The 23,612-nt window shown below is 42.3% G+C and overlaps 1 protein-coding gene across 1 annotated transcript; it reads left to right on the top strand.

Annotated features, from left to right (window-relative positions):
* Positions 1 to 818: 818 nt before the first annotated feature.
* Positions 819 to 9,774, top strand: LOC117546994 (CD209 antigen-like). Its single transcript, XM_034217447.1, has 5 exons — positions 819 to 1,388; positions 7,795 to 8,334; positions 8,423 to 8,586; positions 8,726 to 8,841; positions 8,918 to 9,774. Exons 1-5 carry the CDS (start codon positions 956 to 958, stop codon positions 9,048 to 9,050), a joined length of 1,386 nt encoding a protein of 461 aa, XP_034073338.1. The 5' UTR covers positions 819 to 955; the 3' UTR covers positions 9,051 to 9,774.
* Positions 9,775 to 23,612: the final 13,838 nt, after the last annotated feature.

The raw sequence follows: 23,612 nt of genomic DNA, 5'->3' as shown, positions 1-23,612 counted from the left end.
AAGAGGTTTTTTGCTAAATCTGTCTAAAAAGGTCAAATATCACTTGTTTTGCATCAATCTTGATACAGGGTACTTATTATATGTTGTACTTTGGATTCCTAAAGCTTTTTGTCTACTAACCCATCATCCAAGGTTAGTTTTCACTATAAGTACAACATATTTTTTGAACGGACACTATAATTTACAGTTTTTTACCATGTTCAATCTTTAAAATAAAAAACATCTATATTGATTCTGACTTTTCTACATCCAACCCACAGGTTTATCATTACTTTGAGAAAAAAGATTATTAATTTAACCCTTTTAGAAGGGAAGATATGGTCATTTGTTCTGGGAATGTCATTTTCGAGCCTGAGACCTGAAAAACAGGCTCAGGGCTTAACAGGCTAACACTGACGCCAATCAGGTCAATTTGACCCAGAGCTGTTTTTTATTGTATGTAACTTTTTTTCAATAAAATATTAAAGTCTCCCAGTCCGTGTCTTTTCCTGAAAGTGTGTTGTCAATATGAAGTCAGATTGAAGAAATCGCCCAAAAAATTGCCATTTATACCTATTTCCGCCAAGCGGGTCATATTGACCCCACCCCTTTTCGCGCTATTGATTTCGCGTGTACACAAACATGACGTGTTGCTATAGCAACGCCTTTCGTCTACTGCGGTTCCTTATAGATTGAGAGATAGATTGAGAGAGAGAGAGATAGATGGATAGATATATTGATAGCGACAGTCTGTAGTGAAGGAGCGCGCTCCCGCTCACGGGAGACTGCTCGCGCTGCGCAGCGCAGCAAACAGCTGTTTGCTTTTCACCCAACAATGACAACCGCCTCACGAAACGCTATGTTGTAGCGTTAATAAACGAAACAATTTAACAAAATTACTTGTCAAAATACCAATACCACAGGACCATTTTTCTTTTTAAAGCAATACTTTTACCTTGAACATCAATGCATTCTAATGCCGGGTCAATTTGACCCCGGTGGCGGTTTTAGGTATAAAAAATATCTGGTGGTTCTAGTGTTAACAGATGTTCTCCGTATCATTCCGGAGATCGCCAGATCACCGGAGCCTGCTCAGTCTACTCTGCCGAGCGGAAGTGCCCACAGGCGGCGTAGAGATCGTAAACAAAGGTGGGGGAAGCGAGGAGGGCTAAGAAATAGGCTGAAGCTAACACCGTATCGGCTCGCCCTACCCAGCATTTTCCTTGCCAATCTGCGTTCTATAATGAACAAAATGGATGAGATACGACTATGCATCGTCAACCACAAACGGATGATGGACTGCAACATCATGATCTTCACGGAAACATGGCTAAGCGACGTTCCCAATAGCGCCGTTGAGCTAACTGGGCGTAACCTCTTCATAGCAGACAGATCAGCTGACGACTCCGGTAAGACCAGGGGAGGGGGGCTGTCCATGTATGTAAACAAAGCATGGTGTACAGACTCTGCTATTGTCAGCAGTTACTGCTCAGCTCATCTGGAATAGCTTTTTATTAAATGCAGACCCTTCTATCAACCCAGAGAGGTCACAGCAATCCTAGTAATAGCCGTATATGTAGCCCCGGATGCTAATGCTAAAATTGCAATGAAAGAACTGCACACAGCCATTAGCCAACAACAAACTACACACTCTGAGGCAGCTTTCATTATTGCAGGTGATTTCAATCACTCCAGTGTGAAGACTGTACTCCCCAAATTCCGACAACATGTCTCCTGCCCCACGAGAGGCAACAAAACATTGGATCATGTTTACAACCATTGTATGGCCAATGCATACAATGCCATCCCCCTCCCCCACCTGGGTCAGTCTGACCACCTCTCACTGTTCCTTTACCCCACATACACACCACTCATCAAACGTGTGAAACCCACAGTGAGGACTGTCAAGGTATGGCCTGAGGAGGCAGACTCTATGCTACAGGACAAGTGTCAACATACAGCCTGGAGTGTGTTTGCCACCCAGGCCACCTTGGATTCTCATACAGACATTGACCCCTACGCCTCCTCCGTACTGGACTACATCAGCACTACCATCAACAGTGTCACCACTCTGAAGCAGATAACAAAATACCCAAACCAGAAGCCGTGGATGAATAAAGAAGTTTGCCAACTACTGAAAGCACGAAACATCGCCTTCAGATCAGGTGACGAACGGGCTTACAGTTTATCCAGGGCTCACCTAAAGAAGGGCATTAGGAAAGCCACGCACTGCTACAAACTGAGGATTGAGGAGCACTTCAATAACTCCGACCCCCGAAGAATGTGGCAGGGCATTCAAGCCATCACTGACTACAAACCCACCACCCCCTCTCTCCCGTCAAACGACGTCTCCTTCCTCAACGAGCTGAATGATTTATATGCTCGCTTCGACAGGGACAACCAGGAGACAGCCACTAAGGCTGTTCCCCCTGCAGACCACCAGCCTCTCACACTCTCACCTTCTGACGTCTTCACCACACTGAGCAGGATTAATGTACGCAAGGCTGCTAGACCCGATGGCATCCCAGGCCGCGTTCTCAGGGCCTGTGCTGGGCAACTGACTGAGGTCATGACCGACATTTTCAACCTGTCCCTGGCCCAAACTGTTGTCCCCACATGCTTTAAAACCACCGCCATAGTGCCAGTGCCCAAACACTTTGCTGCAGCAGGAATTGAATGACTTCCGTCCATTGCACTTACACCCATTCTCATGAAGTGCTTCGAGATGTTGGTCCTAGCACAGCTTAAATCCCGCCTATCACAGACACTGGACCCCCATCAATTTGCATACGGGACTAATAGGAGCACGGAAGATGCTGTCTCCATAACACTTCACACCGTCCTCTCACATCTGTAAAAAAAACAACTCCTATGCAAGACTGCTGTTCATCGATTTCAGTTCAGCCTTCAACACCGTCATCCCCTCCAAGCTAATCACAAAACTCAACGACCTGGGCATTGATGCCCCCCTTTGTAATTGGATTTTAGACTTTCTAACCAACAGACCCATGACCCTCAGCCTAAATACCGGTGTCCCACAAGGCTGCGTGCTGAGCCCCCTCCTCTACTCCATCTTCACCCACGACTGTACCCTGTACATGGTTCAAACACCATCATCAAGTATGCAGACGACACAACGGTGATCGGCCTCATCCACAACAACGATGAGACAGTTTACAGGGAGGAGGTTCAGCATCTGACTGAGTGGTGTGCTGACAATAACCTGGCCCTTAACACAACAAAAACAAAATAACTCATTGTGGACTTCAGGAAATCGAAAGGCAACACACACACTCCCATCCACATAAATGGAACGGCGGTGGAGCGTGTGTCTAGCTTCAAGTTCCTGGGGGTCCACATATCCGATGACCTCTCATGGTCCAACAATATCACCAGCATAGTAAAGAAGGCTCACCAGCGTCTCTTCTTCCTGAGGAGACTAACGAAAGATCACCTCTCTCCTCAGATTCTGGTGAATTTAATCGCTGCACCATTGAGAGCATCCTGACTAGCTGTATCACAGCCTGGTATGGGAACTGCACAATGCTCAATAGGAAGGCATTGCAGAGGGTGACGAAAATCGCCCAACGCATAATCGGTGTCCCACTCCCTGCCATCGAGGACATCCAGGGGATACGGTGTTTGCAGAGGGCGCACAACATCTTCAAAGACACCTCTCATCCTGAAAACTATCTGTTTGTCCTCCTACCCTCGGGGAGGTGCCTCAGGAGCCTCCGGTCCAAGACCAGCAGGTTCAGGGTCAGCTTCTTCCCCAGGGCTGTTACCCTGCTGAACTCTGCCCGCTGATAGACTCAAGCTGTTTATATATTTTACTGTCAATGCCGTTTACACTGTATATATTCATCTGTTTATAGCCTATTTATAATTATTCTATTTATAATAATTCCATGTATAATTATTCCAATTATGTAGACTCCTGCACTGCTATTTTGCACTTCTGGTCAGATGCCTAAACTTACATTTCGTCACTAGTACATGTACTATGTAATGACAATAAAGTTGAATCTGCATCTGATCTGAATGTACAAAGATATTAATAGGAGGATGCAAAACAGAAAAACAAATTAACCTTTATTTAAACATTAAAGTATACCTTAGGTTAAGGTCTTCTTCTAAATAAGAAAAAAAGCTTTGGGGGTATCTACAGATAAATATTAAGCCTGACAAAGTACTTAAAGTCTAATATATTACTTTCCTGCAATGTTAACTATGTTGAAGCACTTATTTTAACTGATATTATACACATTAATTATACTCTTATGTATGTAGATAGAATAAGAAATGGGCAGAATATGACAGTTTAATGGTGGAGGTACACATATTGATTCCAATGTGCTGCAGGTCTCCCTTGAAAAAGAGATCGTTGATCTCAATGGGATTTTCACCTGGTTAAATAAAGGCTACAAACAAACAAACAATTGATAGATGTCTTGTAATGTACGCTCGGCGTAACCTTGGCGCACTGCCACTCCAATATCCAATCTATACTATATCTTAGATATTTTATTTAAGTGTATTTGAAGTGTACTAAGTATTATGTTCGTAACCTGTATTTAAATCAGGCTTTATAATTATTTGAGTGACCGAGATCATGTAAGTGTATTTCAAGTGTACTATGTATTAATTTATTGAGCTGTACTTAAATCAGGTTTTTAAATAGTTTGACTGATAGAGATCATGCAATGTTATTATTTGTTTATTGATTGTTATGAACCTGCCTGAGGACCACAGATGGAAATGAGCTATTAGCTATAATCTGGCATATTGCATCTCTTCTCTTTGCTGAGATTAATGTTTTTGTATGCATGGCCCTTCTATAAATAAATACAAACAAAGAATCCCAGAGCTTGAAGATTAATTACGGGGTTTTCAAGCCAAGGGACTATAGTCCCAAATGATAGCTGAGGATTATGGTTAGTGTAGTGTCTTCGGCCATCCTATACTCCGAAATGTTTTTTGCGGATTTCATATCGCATTAACACCATATCCCAACGTGCATTGAGGCTAAAACATCCATTCACCGAGCTTAAACCATAGCTGAGGATCTTGGGTAATCAGTTCAGTGGGTGTGGTGTGTATCGCCATGATGCTCGAAATGTCCCTTATGGGCCTACGTCTGTTTCCTGTTACTTTATTTTGAAATGCAGTTCCTGACGGACGCCAAAAAAGCCAGAGATAATAGAATTAAACAAATAAATAAAAAACAAGGATAATTGGGTGTTATTGTTGAGTAACAATAACACCCCTCCTCCCTTCTGTCCAGCGACTTTGTTAACCACTTTGAAAAAAAGGTTGATGATATTCGCTCTTCTTTTTCTGACTCACCTTTACTCACCGCTGGGTCACCAGACCCTCCTTTCACCCACCCACTAACCTCCTTTTCCCCTCTCTCTCCAAGTGAGGTTCTTACCCTCATTACCTCTGCCCGCCCTACCACCTGTCCTCTGGACCCTATCCCTTCAAACCTACTTCAGACTATCGCTCCTGATATTCTACCGTTTCTCACCCATTTCATCAACACTTCTCTAACTTCTGGTCACTTTCCAAACAGTCTCAAGGAGGCAAGAGTAAATCCTCTCCTAAAGAAACCCACTCTCAATCCGTCTGATGTTATAAACTACAGGCCTGTCTCTCTCCTCCCGTTCCTGTCTAAATCACTTGAACGCGCTGTCTTTAAACAACTCTCCTGTTATCTCCATCAGAACAACCTTCTGGATCCGCACCAGTCTGGTTTCAAGGCAGGTCACTCCACATAAACTGCCCTCCTTGCTGTCTCTGAGGAACTGCACTCGGCTAAAGCAGCATCCCTCTCCTCTGTCATCATCCTTCTGGACCTGTCTGCTGCATTCGACACGGTGAACCATCAGATCCTCCTTCGCACTCTCCAAGAACTTGGAGTTTCAGGCTCTGCACTTTCCCTCGTCACCTCATACCTCAAATACCGCACCTACAGGGTAACTTGGAGAGGGTCCGAGTCCGACCCTTGTCAATTAACTACAGGGGTCCCTCAGGGCTCTGTTCTTGGTCCCCTCCTCTTCTCCTTGTACACAAACTCGCTCGGATCTGTCATTAGCCCGCATGGTTTTTCATACCACTGCTACGCTGACGACACCCAATTAATTCTGTCCTTTCCCCGCTCAGAGACCCAGGTCATCGCACGCATCTCTGCTTGTCTAGCTGACATCTCTCGGTGGATGTCTGCTCACCACCTCAAGCTCAACCTTGAGAAGACTGAACTGCTTTTCCTTCCGGGAAAACATTGTCCCACTCTTGACCTAACAATCAACATCGGCACCTCAGTTGTTTTCCCCGACTCAGACTGCAAGGAATCTGGGTGTGATCCTAGATAACAACCTGTCCTTCACTGCAAACATCGCTGCTACAACCCGTTGCTGCAGATACACGCTTTACAACATCAGGAAGATACGTCCCCAGCTGACTCAGAAAGCCACGCAGGTTCTGGTCCAGGCTCTCGTCATCTCACGCCTAGACTACTGCAACTCCCTCCTGGCTGGTCTACCTGCATGTGCCATCCGACCTCTGCAGCTCATCCAGAATACAGCTGCTCGTCTGGTCTTCAACCTTCCTAAATTCTCCCACACCACTCCGCTCCTCCACTCCCTTCACTGGCTTCCGGTAACTGCTAGAATCCACTTCAAGACAATGGTACTTGCGTACCATGCTGCGAATGGATCTGGCCCTTCCTACATCCAGGACATGGTTAAACCGTACACCCCAGCACGTGCACTCCGCTCTGAATCAGCCAAACGGCTCGCTGCACCCGCACTGCGAAGGGGACCCAAGTTCCCATCAGCAAAAACACGTGGGTTTGCTATCCTGGCTCCAAAATGGTGGAATGAGCTCCCCATTGACATCAGGACAGCAGAAAGCTTACACAACTTCCGGCGCAGACTGAAAACTCATCTCTTTCGACTCCAATTCGAGCGATAGAACTATTAACAAAGCACTTATATACTAATAAAGGACTGGCTTATCTAAAGCCAGTTGAGTAGCACTTGAAATGTTTTTGCTCTATGAAGCCTGATGTACTTATATGATTCTGTTTTCTTCAAGTTTGTATTTTGTTGGTCGAACGCACTTATTGTAAGTCGCTTTGGATAAAAGCGTCAGCTAAATGCAATGTAATGTAATGTAATGTAAATAACAGTGTGTTATTTAGAAAATAATATCAAATTAAAAGGAAAAAAATATTTAAAAAACACATATTTCAGTATTCTGAGCCCCATTTATTTTCCTAGCGGACGGCAAAAAAAGTCAGACACAATACGATTTAAAAATAAAAACAATAATCGTGGCTTGATATTGAGTAAGACTATGTTTTTATGAACCACACAGCTTCCGGTCTTCCAAGACCCGACCGGACAAAAATACGTGCTGCAGGCACGAGACACACTACCAATAGAAATACATTGCTTTTAAAATCGTTCAATGTGACACGAAAAAAAGGGGAGAATCGTGTTGGTGAACACGAATCAATAGATTAAATGTCGTGACTATAACACGAAATGCCGTGAGACTGGGTTGGTCAGATGCCCACATGTACATAGAAACAATTTGTGTTAGGTGTAATCCTTTTTTTTTGCTTTAGAAGATAAACACTTGATTTAAAAATCTTAGACCATCAATGCTGCTCCGTTCACATGTGTATATGTGCGTGTGACTATTGTTTTAAGAAAGATAAAACATATGAACGTGTTCTTTAATGTCTATTATGATCTGTAATCACTCAGAGACACAAGCCTTACAGCCCAACACCTTCCTCTGTCTCTGTAGTTACCTCTGAACTTTCTGAAGACAACGCCAAGCAGACTGCAGAAATCCTGAACCTGACATCACGAATCCAGGAGCTGGAGACATGGAAGAATCTCACGGTCCAGTATGACATCCTGACACAAGCCTATACTGTCTTAGAAAGCAACAACACAAACCTGTCTGCAGAAGTCCAGGAGCTGAGCAAACTAAACCAGGAGCTGGAGACATGGAAGAATCTCACGGCCAGCTGTGACAACCTGACACAAGCCTATACTGTCTTAGAAAGCAACAACACAAACCTGTCTGCAGAAGTCCAGGAGCTGAAAACACGAAACCAGGAGCTGGAGACATGGAAGAATCTCACGGTCCGGTATGACAACCTGATACAAGCCTATACTGTCTTAGGAAGCAACGTGAAAAACCTGAGCAAACTAAACCAGGAGCTGGAGACCAAGAAGAAGAACTTGACACAGCAAATAAAAAACATGGAGACAACCTGGAATGAGCTCAACGTCAGTCGAGCTCAGTGGAGCATCGATTCCTACTGCTTAGGAAATACCGGTATGTTCAGATCCTCTATATTAGGTCATAATTACAATATGTTCATACTGCAGTCATGTTGTTGATTGTTTGGACTCTGTTGTTTCAGATGATAAGTGTCAACCCTGTCAGTTTGGATGGGGACTCTCTCAGCCCAGCTGCTATGCGATCAATGACCCTCCTTCTCCTGGTTGGAAAACCTGGGAAGAAGCTCGAGAAGACTGCAAAGGAGAGAATTCAGATTTGGCTGTTGCACATATTCCTGCTGAAAAGGTAAACCCATTCATATGATGCGATTATGAAAAGTGTATATATTTTTTTGTAGGTCTGAACACACTTTGGGTCTTTAGGTCATTATGTGCTTATTTACTTATACGGTGTAAATACCTGATATATGTTCCTCTGTTGTTAGAACGACATCATCGATAAATACAGCCCATTTAGTTCAGGAACTAACGGATACTGGATTGGTCTGAGAGTTGAAGATGGGGAATGGAAGTGGGTGGATGGAAGTGATCTGACTGATAGGTAAGAGATTCATTACTAAACACTTTGAATAATAACATATATCAGCCTTTCTCTAAACATCATGTTCTCTCCTCAGCTCCTTTAATGCAGATCCTGTTAAAGGTCGCTGTGCAATCTCTGTCCTGAGGGAAAACAACTGGGTATCAGTGAGCTGTGGTGACCACAAACAATGGATCTGCCAGAAGAAGGCTTTATCTCTCACTGTTTAAACAGGACAGTCATACAAAGAAAATGAAATCCATGAACAGGCCTATAAATGTAAAACTATGAATTATCCTACTTTAAAATAAAAACAAATTCCATAAATGTGCAGATTTGACCTTGTCAAACAAAAAATGGAAAAAAAACAGTAATTCCATAAACTCAATACAAACAATAAGACACAAAAGTTAACTCATATATAATGTGGATTATTTTGACATCAATATACTTTTAGTTCTACTTGATATAATATAATCACTCAAAAGAATGCAATTATTCATTTCCTTAACATTCTATGGTGTTTTTATCAGTCTGGGCGGATCAACTCGTTTTCCTGTTACGGTTCGACTACATAAACATTGCATGAACTTAAAATAAACAATGCGACACAAAAGTTAACTCGTATATTTTGTGGATAATTGTAAAATCAATATACTTTTACTTTGACTTCATTGGAGCTTGCTAAATTAATGCAAATATTTCTTTCTTTCTAAAAATGTTATTGTCTTTGTATCAGATATGGATGGTTGAGATAGTTGTACTGTTTTGTGTGAACATTTTTATTCTATTGTGTTAGAGATGCAAGGCTTAAACTCTGCAGATTATTGCAAAGATTATGGACCATTTCCTTGCATTGCTTCTAACGGCCAACAGAGGGCGCTGCATCGCTTGTTCTCAATACAATGTTCCTGAGTCTGTTTCATCGAGTATTCTGATGGAGAATTTGTTTATTTGCACAGCTGACGGATCATTTATCTCTCTGTATTTCTATCTATAAGCAATTTCATGTTTTACTCTGTTCACCGGTAAATAAATGTGCTGCCACACATTGTTGTTTTTGAATTTTTCTTGAAAACATCAGTAGGTTTTAATCAAGGCAGAACGAACATGTTATTGCCAAGTATGTTGCCAAGTTATCAAGTGGATCGCTCAAGCCAGCCGTGTCCTATCTAGTTAGGTGCGCGTTCACATGAGAGGGGTGGTATTTGGAGCATTCGACCAATCACAAACATGAACAAGCGTACTGACAGTGCAGCGCGTCATACTTCCTGAGTGAAAAGTCAACTATATAATTAGACAAATATGAAGACGTTAAACTTTAAACATCCATGACTTAAACACTTTATCCAGGATAAAAGCCACATAGTTGCACCTGCAAGGTGAATACAGCTGGTAACAGAACAAGTGTTTGAATGCGTACATTAACAGGTTTATGATATGCCAAGACACGATCTGACTTTAATTACATTTGACTTGAGTGTTTCGTAATGTGTTGCTTAAAATAATACTTCTGCATACAGTATGTGACACTGTAAGTGTTGCGCGGCCAGATACGGCTCAGCTGACTCAGATAAGGAAATATATGATACATTATGATGTGATATGAATGATAATTGCACACATTGACGTCTGCACTCACAGTGCCGCGGACTGTAGGCTACGTAATGTTACTTTGATCCGGTTACTTATGTTGTGGCAGATATTTAAGTAAGCTTTCTTAACGCTGTTGGGGCAAAGCGTGGTCTGAAACCCACCTCGGCTCCGCGTATTCTTTGATGAGCTGGTCAGATTTATAAAAGAAGGAATTCAAAGCACCAGGATAAGGGTTAAACAATAATCTGTTTTAATGGTAAACAACAATACAATACACTTTAAAGGGGGTACCCCTGCTCTGGTCCCAGTGCCGGGAGATCTTGACGGCAGGAGGAAAAGAGACCGGACACAAAGACACAACAGGATACATGTAAGAACAACGGGGAGGAGTTGTGTAGGATGCTCCTTCCATAGAGGACAATAGTCTCTTACGGTTGTGGCAAAACAAACACATCTGGTGTCTGTTGTCACCAGTGGCGAGCCGTGACTTTTATACCTAGGCCCTCTGACCCCCCTTCCCTCGAAAAAAAAGAAGAGATATTACGTCACAGCGTATACTTCAGCGGAATATCAAAACAGTGGTCCGGGGTGCAAAACGCATCAATGACAGCGACCCTCTACCACACAAAACAACATCATTTATACCTACACCTATCATGACAGGGCACCCACAGCCAAGTAACAATTACAAATGAATTAAGTCGGCACGGCGGCCCGCATTGAAAATGACTTAGGCCTACCTTTGATGATCAAATCACTAAACACAAAGTCCATCCTCCTGTCCTTTTGGATGAAGCACTTGATGGCGGGTCATGCAGCTGATCCTTTGCCACTCCAGTTTATCATTGGAACTCAATCTTGAAAATGACTCGGTTAATAATTTCGCAACGATGTCATCACTATCACTGAAGTGAGCAATCATGAACAAACTTATGCTAATCATAAATCTATCGATCATAAATCTATCGATCATAAATCTATCGATTAGATTTATGATTCAAAAATAATAAAAGTAGGGTAGACATGTGGATATTATCCGGCTGAACAAAACGTGCATTTATCTAACAGGTTCGTTTTCCACAGACCTTATTTCGAGCTATTTTCCCAAATCCTATGGAGAAATCCCACTGCTTTCTGTCGAGGGAATCCGAGCGAAGCTTACTTCTGGGTTTTAGGATGCGTCACTGCACCACTTGCATAGACCTCACAGCGGGCGGAACTTGTCATAAAGTCCGTGAAAATAATGCCCGCCCATTTAGAGGAAAGATATTATTGGTCAATTGTACTGTCATTTGACATTACTCTCTCATTGAGTTACTATAGCTGGCCCTCTGTGAATGTGGAGAAGGACCAACAAGCCCTCCCGTCTTCACAGTAACTCGCAGAGACGGCATTTAACCCTTCACATTCCCTCACAGAGGGCCTAAGATAGAGGGCCCTGACGGCTCGCCACTGGTTGTCACACATTCTTGCAGTTCTCTCTCTCCGGCCCCCTCCCCCATCAGTTCAATACACACACAGTTTCACATACTTTAGGTATTTTAAAGATAGGTTTACGACATAGCTGTTTATAGTTGGCCAATACAAGTAATACATATCAGTTACTTTAATATTACACACATATTTTAGACATGTATCGTTCCAGATACTTGACATGCTGTGTTTAAGAGGGATGTAGTCTATGCAAGGTCTCAGAGAACCGTCCTTCTTTCCTACGAAGAAAAACCCCGCTCCAGCTGGGGAAGATGAAAGGCGGATAATCCCTGATTTGAGAGAAGAGGAAATGTAGTCGTCCATTGCCGCTCTCTCTCTCTGGCCTTGAGATTGAATACAGTCTTCCCTTGGGAATGGGAGCCCCCGGTAGGAGATCAATTGGGCAATCAAAAGGTCGGTGAGGAGGTACAGATGTAGCACCTCATTTCAGACTACAGTTTACAGCTTCCTGCCTACGACCTGCCTAAAACCAGTATCGAGGAATGTTAAGCCCTCCCACTATTTTCCAAGAGGGCGTTGCCAGATTTTCAATTTCAGGTTTTAAACCAGGAGATGGCGCTTTATTCACAAATACAGAAAGGACAAGTTTCATGGTGTTACGTGCCAGGCAGGCTGTACTGGTGTGGGTTTTCCTTCCCTCCTGTGTTTCTCTCTTCTCCCTGTCTTCTGCACGCTATCAGCAGCTGATCGGTATCTGCCTGTGCACCTGAGTCTGATAGCTGATTGGATCCTCTCACCCTCAGCTGGCCTATCAGCAGCCAGGGCCGACCATAAAGGAGGCACCCAGGAAGTCTTCTCGCTCTCTCACTCTGGGCCTGTTGCTGATGAAGGAGCCTGCAGTATTTAGCCACTCAATTTCTTTGTATTGTCTGACCTTATTGAAAGTGTGTTGAGAGGTGGAGGAGTTAGGTAAGTCTGGGGTACCCTGTACATTTCTCACCACGTAGCTAACTAATGTTTAGACACACTAGGTTAGCGGATTGTTTGCCACCCTGTATATTGTTTTGTCAAAGTCTTTGTAGTTTAGTTAGTGAGGGTTTTTGTTTGAGTTTGGTTTCAAAGGATAGATGTAGAGATAGGGCCTGATTTGGTTATGCTTGTTTCTTTTGTTTGGCGCAATCCTTTGACTCCTCCTCCTCGCTCACCAACTAAGGTTTCAGTTACATGTCTGTTCGGGTTCTGGGTTAAGAAAATAAACCTTTTGTAAACTGTTACGCTGACTCCCTCATTAATTATTGGTTGTATGTTATTGTCTCCAGGTCCCCTAGACCTTAGTGGGGACGTAACCAATGGGGGCACGTCCGGGATTTCAGTTGTGTTTTGAAGAGCATTTGAACACATCAATATTTAGATCAACTAAAGTATATCTAATCTTGTAATTCAATCATATATAGTCCTTTATATATTAAATATCATAATAATAATGTAATGTTTACATTACACTTCTTTATTTGTTATGCTCATACTTTATACCTTTACAAAGCGTTTGCTTTAATATGCAGTAATAGTTTTTGTATATTTTGTGTGTTTGCTTCCTCCTGCTCCCTTTAGGACACATACTGTATGATTTATTATTATTATTAATATGAAGATATTATTAAGATAAGATGTTTTAGTTTAGAATGTGCTGTCCCACGGTAATTCAGAAGGCTCACAGGTCACATTCCGACCATTATTTAAAACAATAGGTGCTTTCACACCGTCTAGTTTGATTTGTATAGAGGGAGCTCTGTGGCTGAATGGCCAGCGATTTGGTGTGGCGTATTTATCATAGGTGATCAGAGCTAACTGCCTGCCGTCAGATTTCATTTAAAAACAGATCTGATTTTAAGACTATTTCTGCGCTCATAAAGAATGATAAGAATAAGAATAATGCGGATTGAACTGGTTTCATTCATTAGTGAGTTTATTTAACACTAGAACCGCCAATCGGGTCAATTTGTGTGATGTGTGTTGTGTGTGTGCAATGTAACTTTTTTTCAATAAAATATTAAAGTCTCCCAGTCCGTGACTTTTCCTGAAAGTGTGTTATGTAGCACCCTATGTTGTTAAAAATTGCATTCTAATAGCGGGATTTTACGGTGTTAGGTAGGCCTATACAAAAACCTCTGGCGGTTCTAGTGTTAAGGGTAATTAGGTACAGTAGAAGCCCTTTTTATCAGTAACGAATTTAGCAATTGAACATAAAGTCAAACTAACTGAGGGTCACTTGCAATGACAGTGTTGTGTCTAACTGTAAGCTTGTCACACAGAGTAACCTACATTAATTTAGCTGCTGGAGAAGAAAGATCAGGGGGGGAGGGGGGGAGAGAGCTGTGGTTTATGGCCATTAGTTGTGTAAATACACAGCTGAGAGCTGCCGTTTAATTCAGACTGTTTAAAAACGGTAACAACGGACTATTTTTCTTAGCGAATGCATGTCAATTTAAATCAATACATACAACTATATTTTAAACCAATAAAACATTTTCTAAATCCATACAAGTATTTCAATTCATATTGGGAGTCATGTCGTTACTTTGTTCAGAATGTGGCCATGTAATAAGCGGGATAATTGCCTAGCGACTTGTTCCTTATGGGGAAAATAACACCCTTCATGCAGATCAAGATCCCTCCGCTACGCGTTTGGATCCTGATCTGCCGACGAGGCTCCATTAAAATATAAATATTTTTAGTGAATTAACTGAGTTTAGGCACGTTAATAACGTTTTTAATGAAGTTGAATACAGTATATTCATATTTGTCAGGGATTTCATGTAAATTGTGTGTGTGTGTGTGTGTGTGACACGCCCGTTCAAAGCCGTGTCCCTCACTCCTCACATCCCAAGCTGCATCCCCAAAAAGTGTATTATGTTGTTACATCGTTTCAGATGTTATGTTTCAGTTGTGCTCTGTCTATGTTAATAAGCCTCAGTCACCTTAATTCATGTAATAAAAACATATCAGGTCAGTAACTGTCACGATCTGTCTGCGTTGTGTTTTGTCTTGTTTAGATCTGTCTGTGGTTCCCTGTCGTTAGTTTCCCTGGTGTGTCTGATTACCCGATTGTGTTCACCTGTGGCCCCCGTGTTTTCTCCTCCCTCCTCACTCGTGTCTTGTTTGTGTGATTAGACTTGTGTGTATTTAAGTTCTGGTTTTTCTGTCTGTCTTTGTCTGTTCGTCTTTTGTAATGACTTGGTCTGCGGTGAGTGTTCTGTTCAACACATCCTCACTCCCAGGTCGGCCTATGTTGACGTTATGTCAAGTTCCCTGTCGGCTTTTTCCAACGCAAGGGGGGGGGGCATTAGCGTCCATTTTCAACGCAAGAGGGGGGGGGGGGCCTTAGCGTCCATTTTCAGCTTTCCGGGATGTCCATATGCTTCTATAGACGCTCATGGAAGCAACGGCATTCGTTTGGTGTCGGCTGCCCTTAAAGCAATGTGAGCGTCCATTCTCATTGGATAACGGAGAATTGTACACCCGGAAGTAAGTATTCCCCCTTACTGTCGATTGATTTTACAGTGATATCTGCACTACTCATCGACTAGAAAACACCAGATTATCCTTGTTAATTACACAACATTGATTGGTTTAAATTGTGTGCAATGCTTTTGTATTTTCCCCTTTCGATTCGGAGAAACAAATGTTTTTTCTGAGTAAAGGATGGCAGAAGACACTACACTACCCAGAATCCCCAGCTATCGTTTGGACTACACCATGTGCTCTGTTTGACAAACCCCGTGATAGTCCTCAAGCTCTGTGATTGGAGAGTGTGCTCCGAGGGTTACGCCGAGCCTCGAACAGCACTTGAAATGGGATGGAACCACGCAGACTGTCCAAAACTGGATTTGAACGGGTCCACCGCGTCCCCCCTCCCCCACCCTGTCCCCAAACTACAAATGCTGGCTATTCTGTTTCGCAACATGTTCTGTATCTATGGCACGTCTCTACTGGGAGTTGTAGTTTTAAAAGACGTTTTCGTATTTCCCATAATAAGAAGTTGCCAGTATTAAACTGTGTACATCCCTGGAGGTTTAGGGGATAGGAAACACTCACATTTAAAACATATAATTAATAAATGGGTGAAAATTGCTTGTGCCCATAATGGGCAGCATTAATATATATATACACACATGCCAGCTAAGGTCAGAAGAGCTTTATTTAACAGCTGGTCTTATGTTTGTGACCCCTGTTGTTAATTGATAACATTACATTACATTAATTGATAAGCCTGAAACATGCACTTGTTAAGGTTCAGAGGCACATTTTGCAAATATGGCAGTATAGCCATCGATCAGCTTAAGATAAGATATACTTTATTGATCTCAAGTTGGAACATTTGCGTTACATCAGCATGTGTAACAGTTAAATATGCAGTGGTGTTTATTTGTAAATAATTTAGTATAATCACACAAATTCTGTGTTTTATATTCAACAATTCTGTGTTCTTTATTTATTGATTGTTCAATACCTGACAAGGTCGGAGATGAAATATCTACATACATCTTATAAGAGTATAATACATTATGTATAATATCAGTTCAAATAAGTGCTTCAACATAGTTAACATTGCTGGAGGTACGCACAAATATTGATAGATGTCTTGTAATGCACTATTGAGGAACCTGCGACCCAAGTTTTTCATTCAATGCATAACTACACCATAGTTGTGTAGGCCTATATGATATGTCAAACCTTAGAAAATCTTGAAATCTTGAAAGGGATGTGCAAAATAGTCATTATATACAGTCTTTAATGAACTATTAGTAGAGAATAACGAGTAATTAATATACTTTATAGGGATCCTATTAATATCTAATGATAAAAATAATGAAATTCAATAACATGCTTTAACCACTAGGTGTCCCTTTATATCAGCTGTGCACCTTTATGGTGTAAATACAGCCTATCTACCAATTGGATCAAATATAAAAGTCAGCCGAATTAGTGTTGATACTGCAAGGAGACGTATTGTGTGAAAAGAAATGTAAGATGTTGTTTAATGGCTGATATATTTATGATCCACGTCACGTTTTCAGTTCCTCATGTTTGTCTATAAGTCTTCTCATCAGGGCTCTATAAATACAGAACTACGGCAGATATGTAATATTTAATGCAGCCGAACCGTGTATTACAATGCCGTTATGTGATGACTTCCAAAGAGAAAAGCAAGCACACTCGGAATAAAGTATTATTGTATTTTTTTTTAAATGTTTTCGGTCTGTTTCCGTTATTTGTTCATGACGATGTGCTGTGAGATGTGAGACTGGAATTGCACAGGGGAAAATAACGTAGGCTATCTTAGATGCGGATTTTGTTAAACTAATATGTTTTCGCTGTGGACCAACACTATACATTGACGGGGAAGGGGGTAGCAATAAAGATAACACCATTAAACAGTTAAACAACATAACAGAAATAATATCGATAGCAGCGTCCCTAGCAACCACCTTGGTAACAATGAAAACGTTATGGACGCAATTTCCTGAAGTAATCTTCGTAATAACTAGCAAACTAAAGATCATGTACATCCACTGCACACATAATCTGAAATAACAACTCATATTTCTCGCATCAAATGACATCAAAACGCATTTTAATGGCCAAACTAACTTTAAAATAGGCATTTTCCATCGAGAATAAACCGAAGTTCGGCCATGTTTTTTTTTTCTTCAGGGAGAAATTTGAAGATCACGTGACGTCAAACAGAGCACATGGTGTAGTCCAAACGATAGCTGGGGATTCTGGGTAGTGTAGTGTCTTCTGCCATCCTTTACTCCGAAAACATATTTGTTTCTCCGAATCGAAGGGGAAAAATACAAAAGCATTGCACACAATTTAAACCAATCAATGTTGTGTAATTAACAAGGATAATCTGGTGTTTTTTAGTCGATGAGTAGTGCAGATATCACTGTAAAATCAATCGACAGTAAGGGGAATACTTACTTCCGGGTGTACATTCTCCGTTATCCAATGAGAATGGACGCTCACATTGCCTTTAAGGGCAGCCGACACAAACGAATGCCGTGCTTCCATGAGCGTCTATAGAAGCATATGGACATCCCGGAAAGCTGAAAATGGACGCTAAGGGGCCCCCCCTTGCGTTGAAAATGGACGCTAAGGCCCCCCCCCTTGCGTTGGAAAAAGCCGACAGGGGACTTGACATAACGTCAACATAGGCCGACCTGGGAGTGAGGATGTGTTGTTCTGTTCTGTCTCTGATTATTGTCTAGCCTTGAAATAAAGGAGTTATTTGTGTCACTTAATCTGCATTTGGGTCCTGCTTGCTGCACACACTGTGTGTGTGTGTGTGTGTGTGTGTGTGTGTGTGTGTGTGGTGTGTGTGTGTGTGTGGTGTGTGTGTGTGTGTGTGTGTGTGTGTGTGTGTGTGTGTGTGTGTGTGTGTGTGTGTGTGTGTGTGTGTGGCCCAGCAACACCATGACAACCAACTGCAGCACTGAGTCCCATAAGAATGCATTGGGGATTATATCTGACAATTTTGCCACCTGTTAAAAAACTATGGCTCTTATCAAAAAATGACCAGACCGTGAGCATCAGGGAACCCCAATGAACTGAAATATGTTTTTTTTTTAGTTTTGTGTGTAAAATGTGGAGATGGGAGCAGTTTGTCTAAAGTGTACTTCTCTCTGCTCTGAAGAAAGATCCAGAACAATTTAACATGGGAATCTATTGGGAGCTAGCTGGACTTTTTCTCCTTCATGCCCTCAAGAGGCATTTTGTTTAATTTTTTCTCTTAATTGTTTTTTATTTTCCAACCTAGGAGAGGTTTTCCTACGTTTTTCATGAAAAAATATGTCTGAGGAGTGTAGGGTTTGGGAATTATGGCAAGTTTAAAATATTTTGGGGGGAGAATTTCAGGCACTGCTGCACTTTGTTTTGAGATCAAAGCACTCTAGACTTAACGAGCTGCTCCATCCACTCTAATGTTAAAATCTGAAAAAGGCCTCTCTGCTAAGCTCCAAACTAAATTCAATATCTCAAAAAGTTTAAAATATATCGAAAATCTGAATAGGAATTGAATAGCTGAAGGTCTTGTGATCATTTGAAAGTTGGAATGAAGTGTCTAGCTGAAAGTAGGCTATGTGGAAGGAGTAGCATTTGGCGCAAGGTGTAGGAAAACAGGATTTGAAAGGCATCTCCCATTGACTTCAATGTTAAAAAAAGAGTTTAAAAAGCTGAATATTTCAAAAAGTATAAAATATTTTGAAAAAGTTGAAGGTTTCCCATCGATTCCTGAACAGGCTGAATAGTTTAATATTTGAATGGTTTCTGTAGCTGAAAATAAACTGAAGTTATGGAGAGCCAAAGTATTGGCTGAAATAATAAGGGGAAGAATAAAGATTTGAAGAACTATAGTGGAATGCTGTAAACAGCATTCGCACTAATTAGGATTACAAATCGAGAGCCGGGCTGCATTTCCTCCCGTTCGTTTTTCTTGACTAAACAACATTATTTTGTTAAATAACAACATGGTGATGTTTTGTAAATGATTACATGTCTCTTATTTAGCACAGAGTGTGATATCCGTGACATATGGATCTTAACAAAGTTCCGCTGTACATCCAGCGTACTGTATCTGACTTTGTTTCACATGAGCTCCAGTGTGGAACCCCACTGCACCCCCTGGTGGATCAATGATCCATTGCAGCTGGCTTCATAATAATTACATTTATTTATCACGGGGGAGGTCTCAAGTCAAGCTGGAGGTTTTCCCTTGAGCGAGGGCAGATCACGTACCAATCATAGCCCTCGCGTTTCAAACTGTCTGCAATTAAGCGCTACATCTGTAGCGACATGGCTTTTGATTTGTTAAAGGCTTCCTTTAGATCGTGATAACATAAAGGTACTTTCTGTAGGTCAGGATAGTCTGGGTGATCTATGACGATCCTACTAGGGTCTGTTGGTGCCTTAACAGAGCGTGAATGTTTACACCTGTTAATGCAATCCTTTCCCCACTCCTTAATTTTTCCTGAGCGCCAGTCAATGTGTGGGTTGTGGATTTTTAACAACGGAAAACCCAAAATAATCGGATGCTGAGCAGATTCAAAAATGTGAAACGGCATAACTTCAGTGTGGTCATTATTTACAGTGATCTGGATAGGTTCTGTGCAGTGGGTTACTGTAAACAACAAACGTCCGTCTAAAGCACTGGCGTTAATGGGGCGAGATAGAGGAACAGTCTTTATACCAAGCTGTTTGACTATGCCCCAATCAATAAGACTTTCGTCCGCTCCTGAGTCTATTAGCACTCCTTGGGTAATGACCTGATCATTAATAAAAATGTTTACCTTGGTAACTGGTCGAGGAGGGAAGTCTGTGGGAAGCTTGCTCACCAGCGCCCTCCTCTTGGCTGTTAAGCTTGATCTTTTCCCGGACATGACGCGAGTTGGTGACCCGGTTGGCCACAGTAGAAACAACACCTTTCTCGTAGCCGGCGCTGTCTCTCCTCCACGGAAAGCCTGGTCCTTCCCAACTGCATGGGTTCATCGGCAACAGGCGGAGGTGCTGTCCTCCAACGAGCCAAATCCGCTGGCTGGAAAACCTCCTCTGGTGGAACGGCTCGCTGAGAAAAGCCCAGGAAACTGGGATGTCCGTCACGGTTGCGTTGACGTTCTCTCTCCCTTTCCCGAAGACGGTTGTCGATCCGGATGGAAACGGTGATGAGAGACTCCAGGTCCCGTGGTACCTCCAGAGGAGCCAGCTGGTCCTTGATTGGATCTGACAACCCAGTCAGAAAAGCGTCACGAAGAGCCGGAACATTCCACCCGCTGTCACCGTGCGAAACTCGATAGCATAATCCACCACCTGGCGATTATGCTGGCGCATCTTCGTTTAGCTTCTGTAGCAGGTGATGAGTGGTCAAAAATACGACTCATAGTGGCTGTGAAGTCGGTTAGTGAGTAACATAGTTCAGTGTGGACCATTCTGCAGTAGCCCAGGCTGCAGCTCTTCCCGTTAAATGGGACACAATGAACGCCACTTTACCATGGTCTGATGAAAAAGCGCCTGGGTTGTGTTGGAAATGCAGATCGCACTGCACCAAGAAGGCTCTGCAATTTATGGAATCTCCGGAAAACCTCTCCGGGAGAGCCAGCCGTAGTGAGGAGGAAACAGCCTGGCTCGGGTTGACAGCGTCAACAGGATCCGCGACATGCAAGCGGTCAGCTGTGACTGACGTCATCGGCGGAGCAGTCTGAAGGTGAGTGATGAACTGCTGCATCTGATCCGTCAGCTGTCGTATCTGTGCAGAGACGGAAACTTGGAGCTCGGCCTGGTTTCCTACCAGTGCCTGCACTCCTTGGCTGATTAATCCCAGCTGTTCCTCGTGGTGAAAAATCCTCACGCCTTGGGCTGACAGGGCGGCGTGAAGAGCTTTTGGGTCGGCTGAGTCCATTGTGGTCAGTTCGTTCTGTTTACGAACTAGGTTACACGAGGGAAAAAAGGACTCAAATGCACGACCCGGGAGCAAGAGATAAAGTACAAGTAATATACTTTATTTGCCAAAAAGGATATTCAAAAAAGATAACGGCACTCTTAACGAGTCGAACAAAAATAGGTTTCACAAAGGCACAACAATAAATCAACAAACTTACAATAAGTTTCAGGAGCATGAATAAGGCATGTAACAAAAAGAGCAACCGTTGATGAGCAGAGTTCTGGCATGAGGACAGGAAAAGACGAACTGACACTGAACACTGGGAGACTGGGGAATTTAAGCACTCTATGAGCGTGGGAGAACACATTAGGAAAGGGAGTCAAGGAACCTGAAATGAGACGTGACAAAACGAGAAGTGAAAAACAATACAAAAATAACAACATGAAACATGACTGACTAACACTTTTGGCGGTGCACTACAGTACAGTACCCCCCCCACCCCCCCCCCCCCCCCCCCCCCCCCCCCTCCCCCTCTAGGGCCGACTCCTGATGGCCCAGGCTGATCATAACAATCCTGGATGAGAGTCTTGTCTACTATAAACCTCGCACACAAACGGAGTGAAACTATAAAAAAAGAAGTTACAAGGCACTTAATGATCTCATACCTGTAAGTGTAACATGCACAGATTAACACATAAGACCGCTAAGTGTAAAGCCCCTGTCACACTGTCCCGAAAATTGACACCCGATGTTCGGCTCTGATCGTAACAACATGGGGCCATTCGCGAGGGCATATTAAGCCATCGTATGACCGCCGGTGGAGTTTCTCAGGCTCCGGCAGCAACTTGGTGTGCGGCAACTTCGTAAGGCACTCGTGAGGGCATCTTGTCAAATCGTGTCATCTTCGTGTTATCATCGGTGCCATCGGGCATTCGCCCTCACTCTGATCGGGGCGAATGCCCGATGGCACGGATGATTTGACAACATGCCCTCACGATGGCCTTACGAAGGGCACAATTAATACACGAATTCAACACAAAAATTAACCTTCGCAAGCTCCTTCGGCAATTTTGTGGCATGCCAAAGATTGTGCCACCGCTCACGAAGTTGTTGCCGGAACCTGAGAAACTCCATCGGCGGTCACATGATGGCTTAAGATGCCCTCACGAATGGCCCGATGTTGCTACGATCAGAGACAAATTTGAACATTTCCTTTATCATGTGTCCATCAAGATTGCATTTATTGCACAACAAAATCATGTAAACATATTATGTAAATAACCCAATTTGTGTTCTGCGAAACTGAAAAGGATATCATATATTATTTTGAAGGCGAATTGACAGGAAGTTGTTGTTGCTATGGAAACAACATTCTGGAGAAAACTTAATATCTTCTACATATAAAGACAGATAAAGTAAAGAACAAAGTCTGAAGATATCAGTACAGTATCATATAACTTTAACATAATTGTTTGTTACTTTCGTTGCAGTTGTATGTCTTAAATGTAATGTAAATGTTGCCTTCTTGTGTGGTTCGGGGCCATCTTCGTGCGAAATTCACAATTCCATATTCATGTGTCCATCGGGTATCAATTTCGGGACAGGGTGACAGGAGCTTTAGCAAGGTAAATATAGCTAATGCTAGCAATAAGCATGTATACAGAATAGTATGCTAGCGTGAATGCTAACGCATTTTTTCATTGAGTTTAAACATCTCCAAATGTCATCACATAAACACAATACATGTTACTAATCCTTACAGTGTAAGTGTAAGGCTTACAATTACTCAACAGTCATTGCTTTCTGACGGACTTGACCCTTTTACTCTTCAGGTTGCATCGGGAAAATTAATAGCAGTCTAGTCTTGGATGTCTACTGCCATGCTATTCAGTTCACTTTCTCCTATTTCCTGTAGGCTACCAGGTTTCCTGTCTAACCTTCAGTACAAATGTTACAAAAATATAAATGTGCAAATATGAAACCAACAGGTCAATATCACATTGCTATTGGTAGCTGAACTTTCAATACCCCAAAAACAATATTCTTAGATATACAGACCAAATATTGAGTTATTTAGACACAATTAACACTTTTAGTTTAATGTCTTGTTACATAAGAATAGATCATATTTGTTAAGTGTTATTATGGGAGAATTACTATTCTTGTGGTACTGCTGCCTTATTAGGCCCATATTGAGCAGAGCATATTAAGACCAGAACTCAGGCACAACAACTTCCTTACTTGCAATGAATCAGCACTAATTAGAGGGTTATTGAGGAAAAACTCTCAACTAAAGGCTTATTACTTGTAGAATATGGTCATGTAG

This window comes from Gymnodraco acuticeps, unplaced genomic scaffold (assembly GCF_902827175.1).
Source record: "Gymnodraco acuticeps unplaced genomic scaffold, fGymAcu1.1, whole genome shotgun sequence".
NCBI lineage: Eukaryota > Metazoa > Chordata > Actinopteri > Perciformes > Bathydraconidae > Gymnodraco > Gymnodraco acuticeps.
Note: the sequence above shows the minus strand (reverse complement) of the source record. Positions and strands in the feature narration are given on the sequence as shown.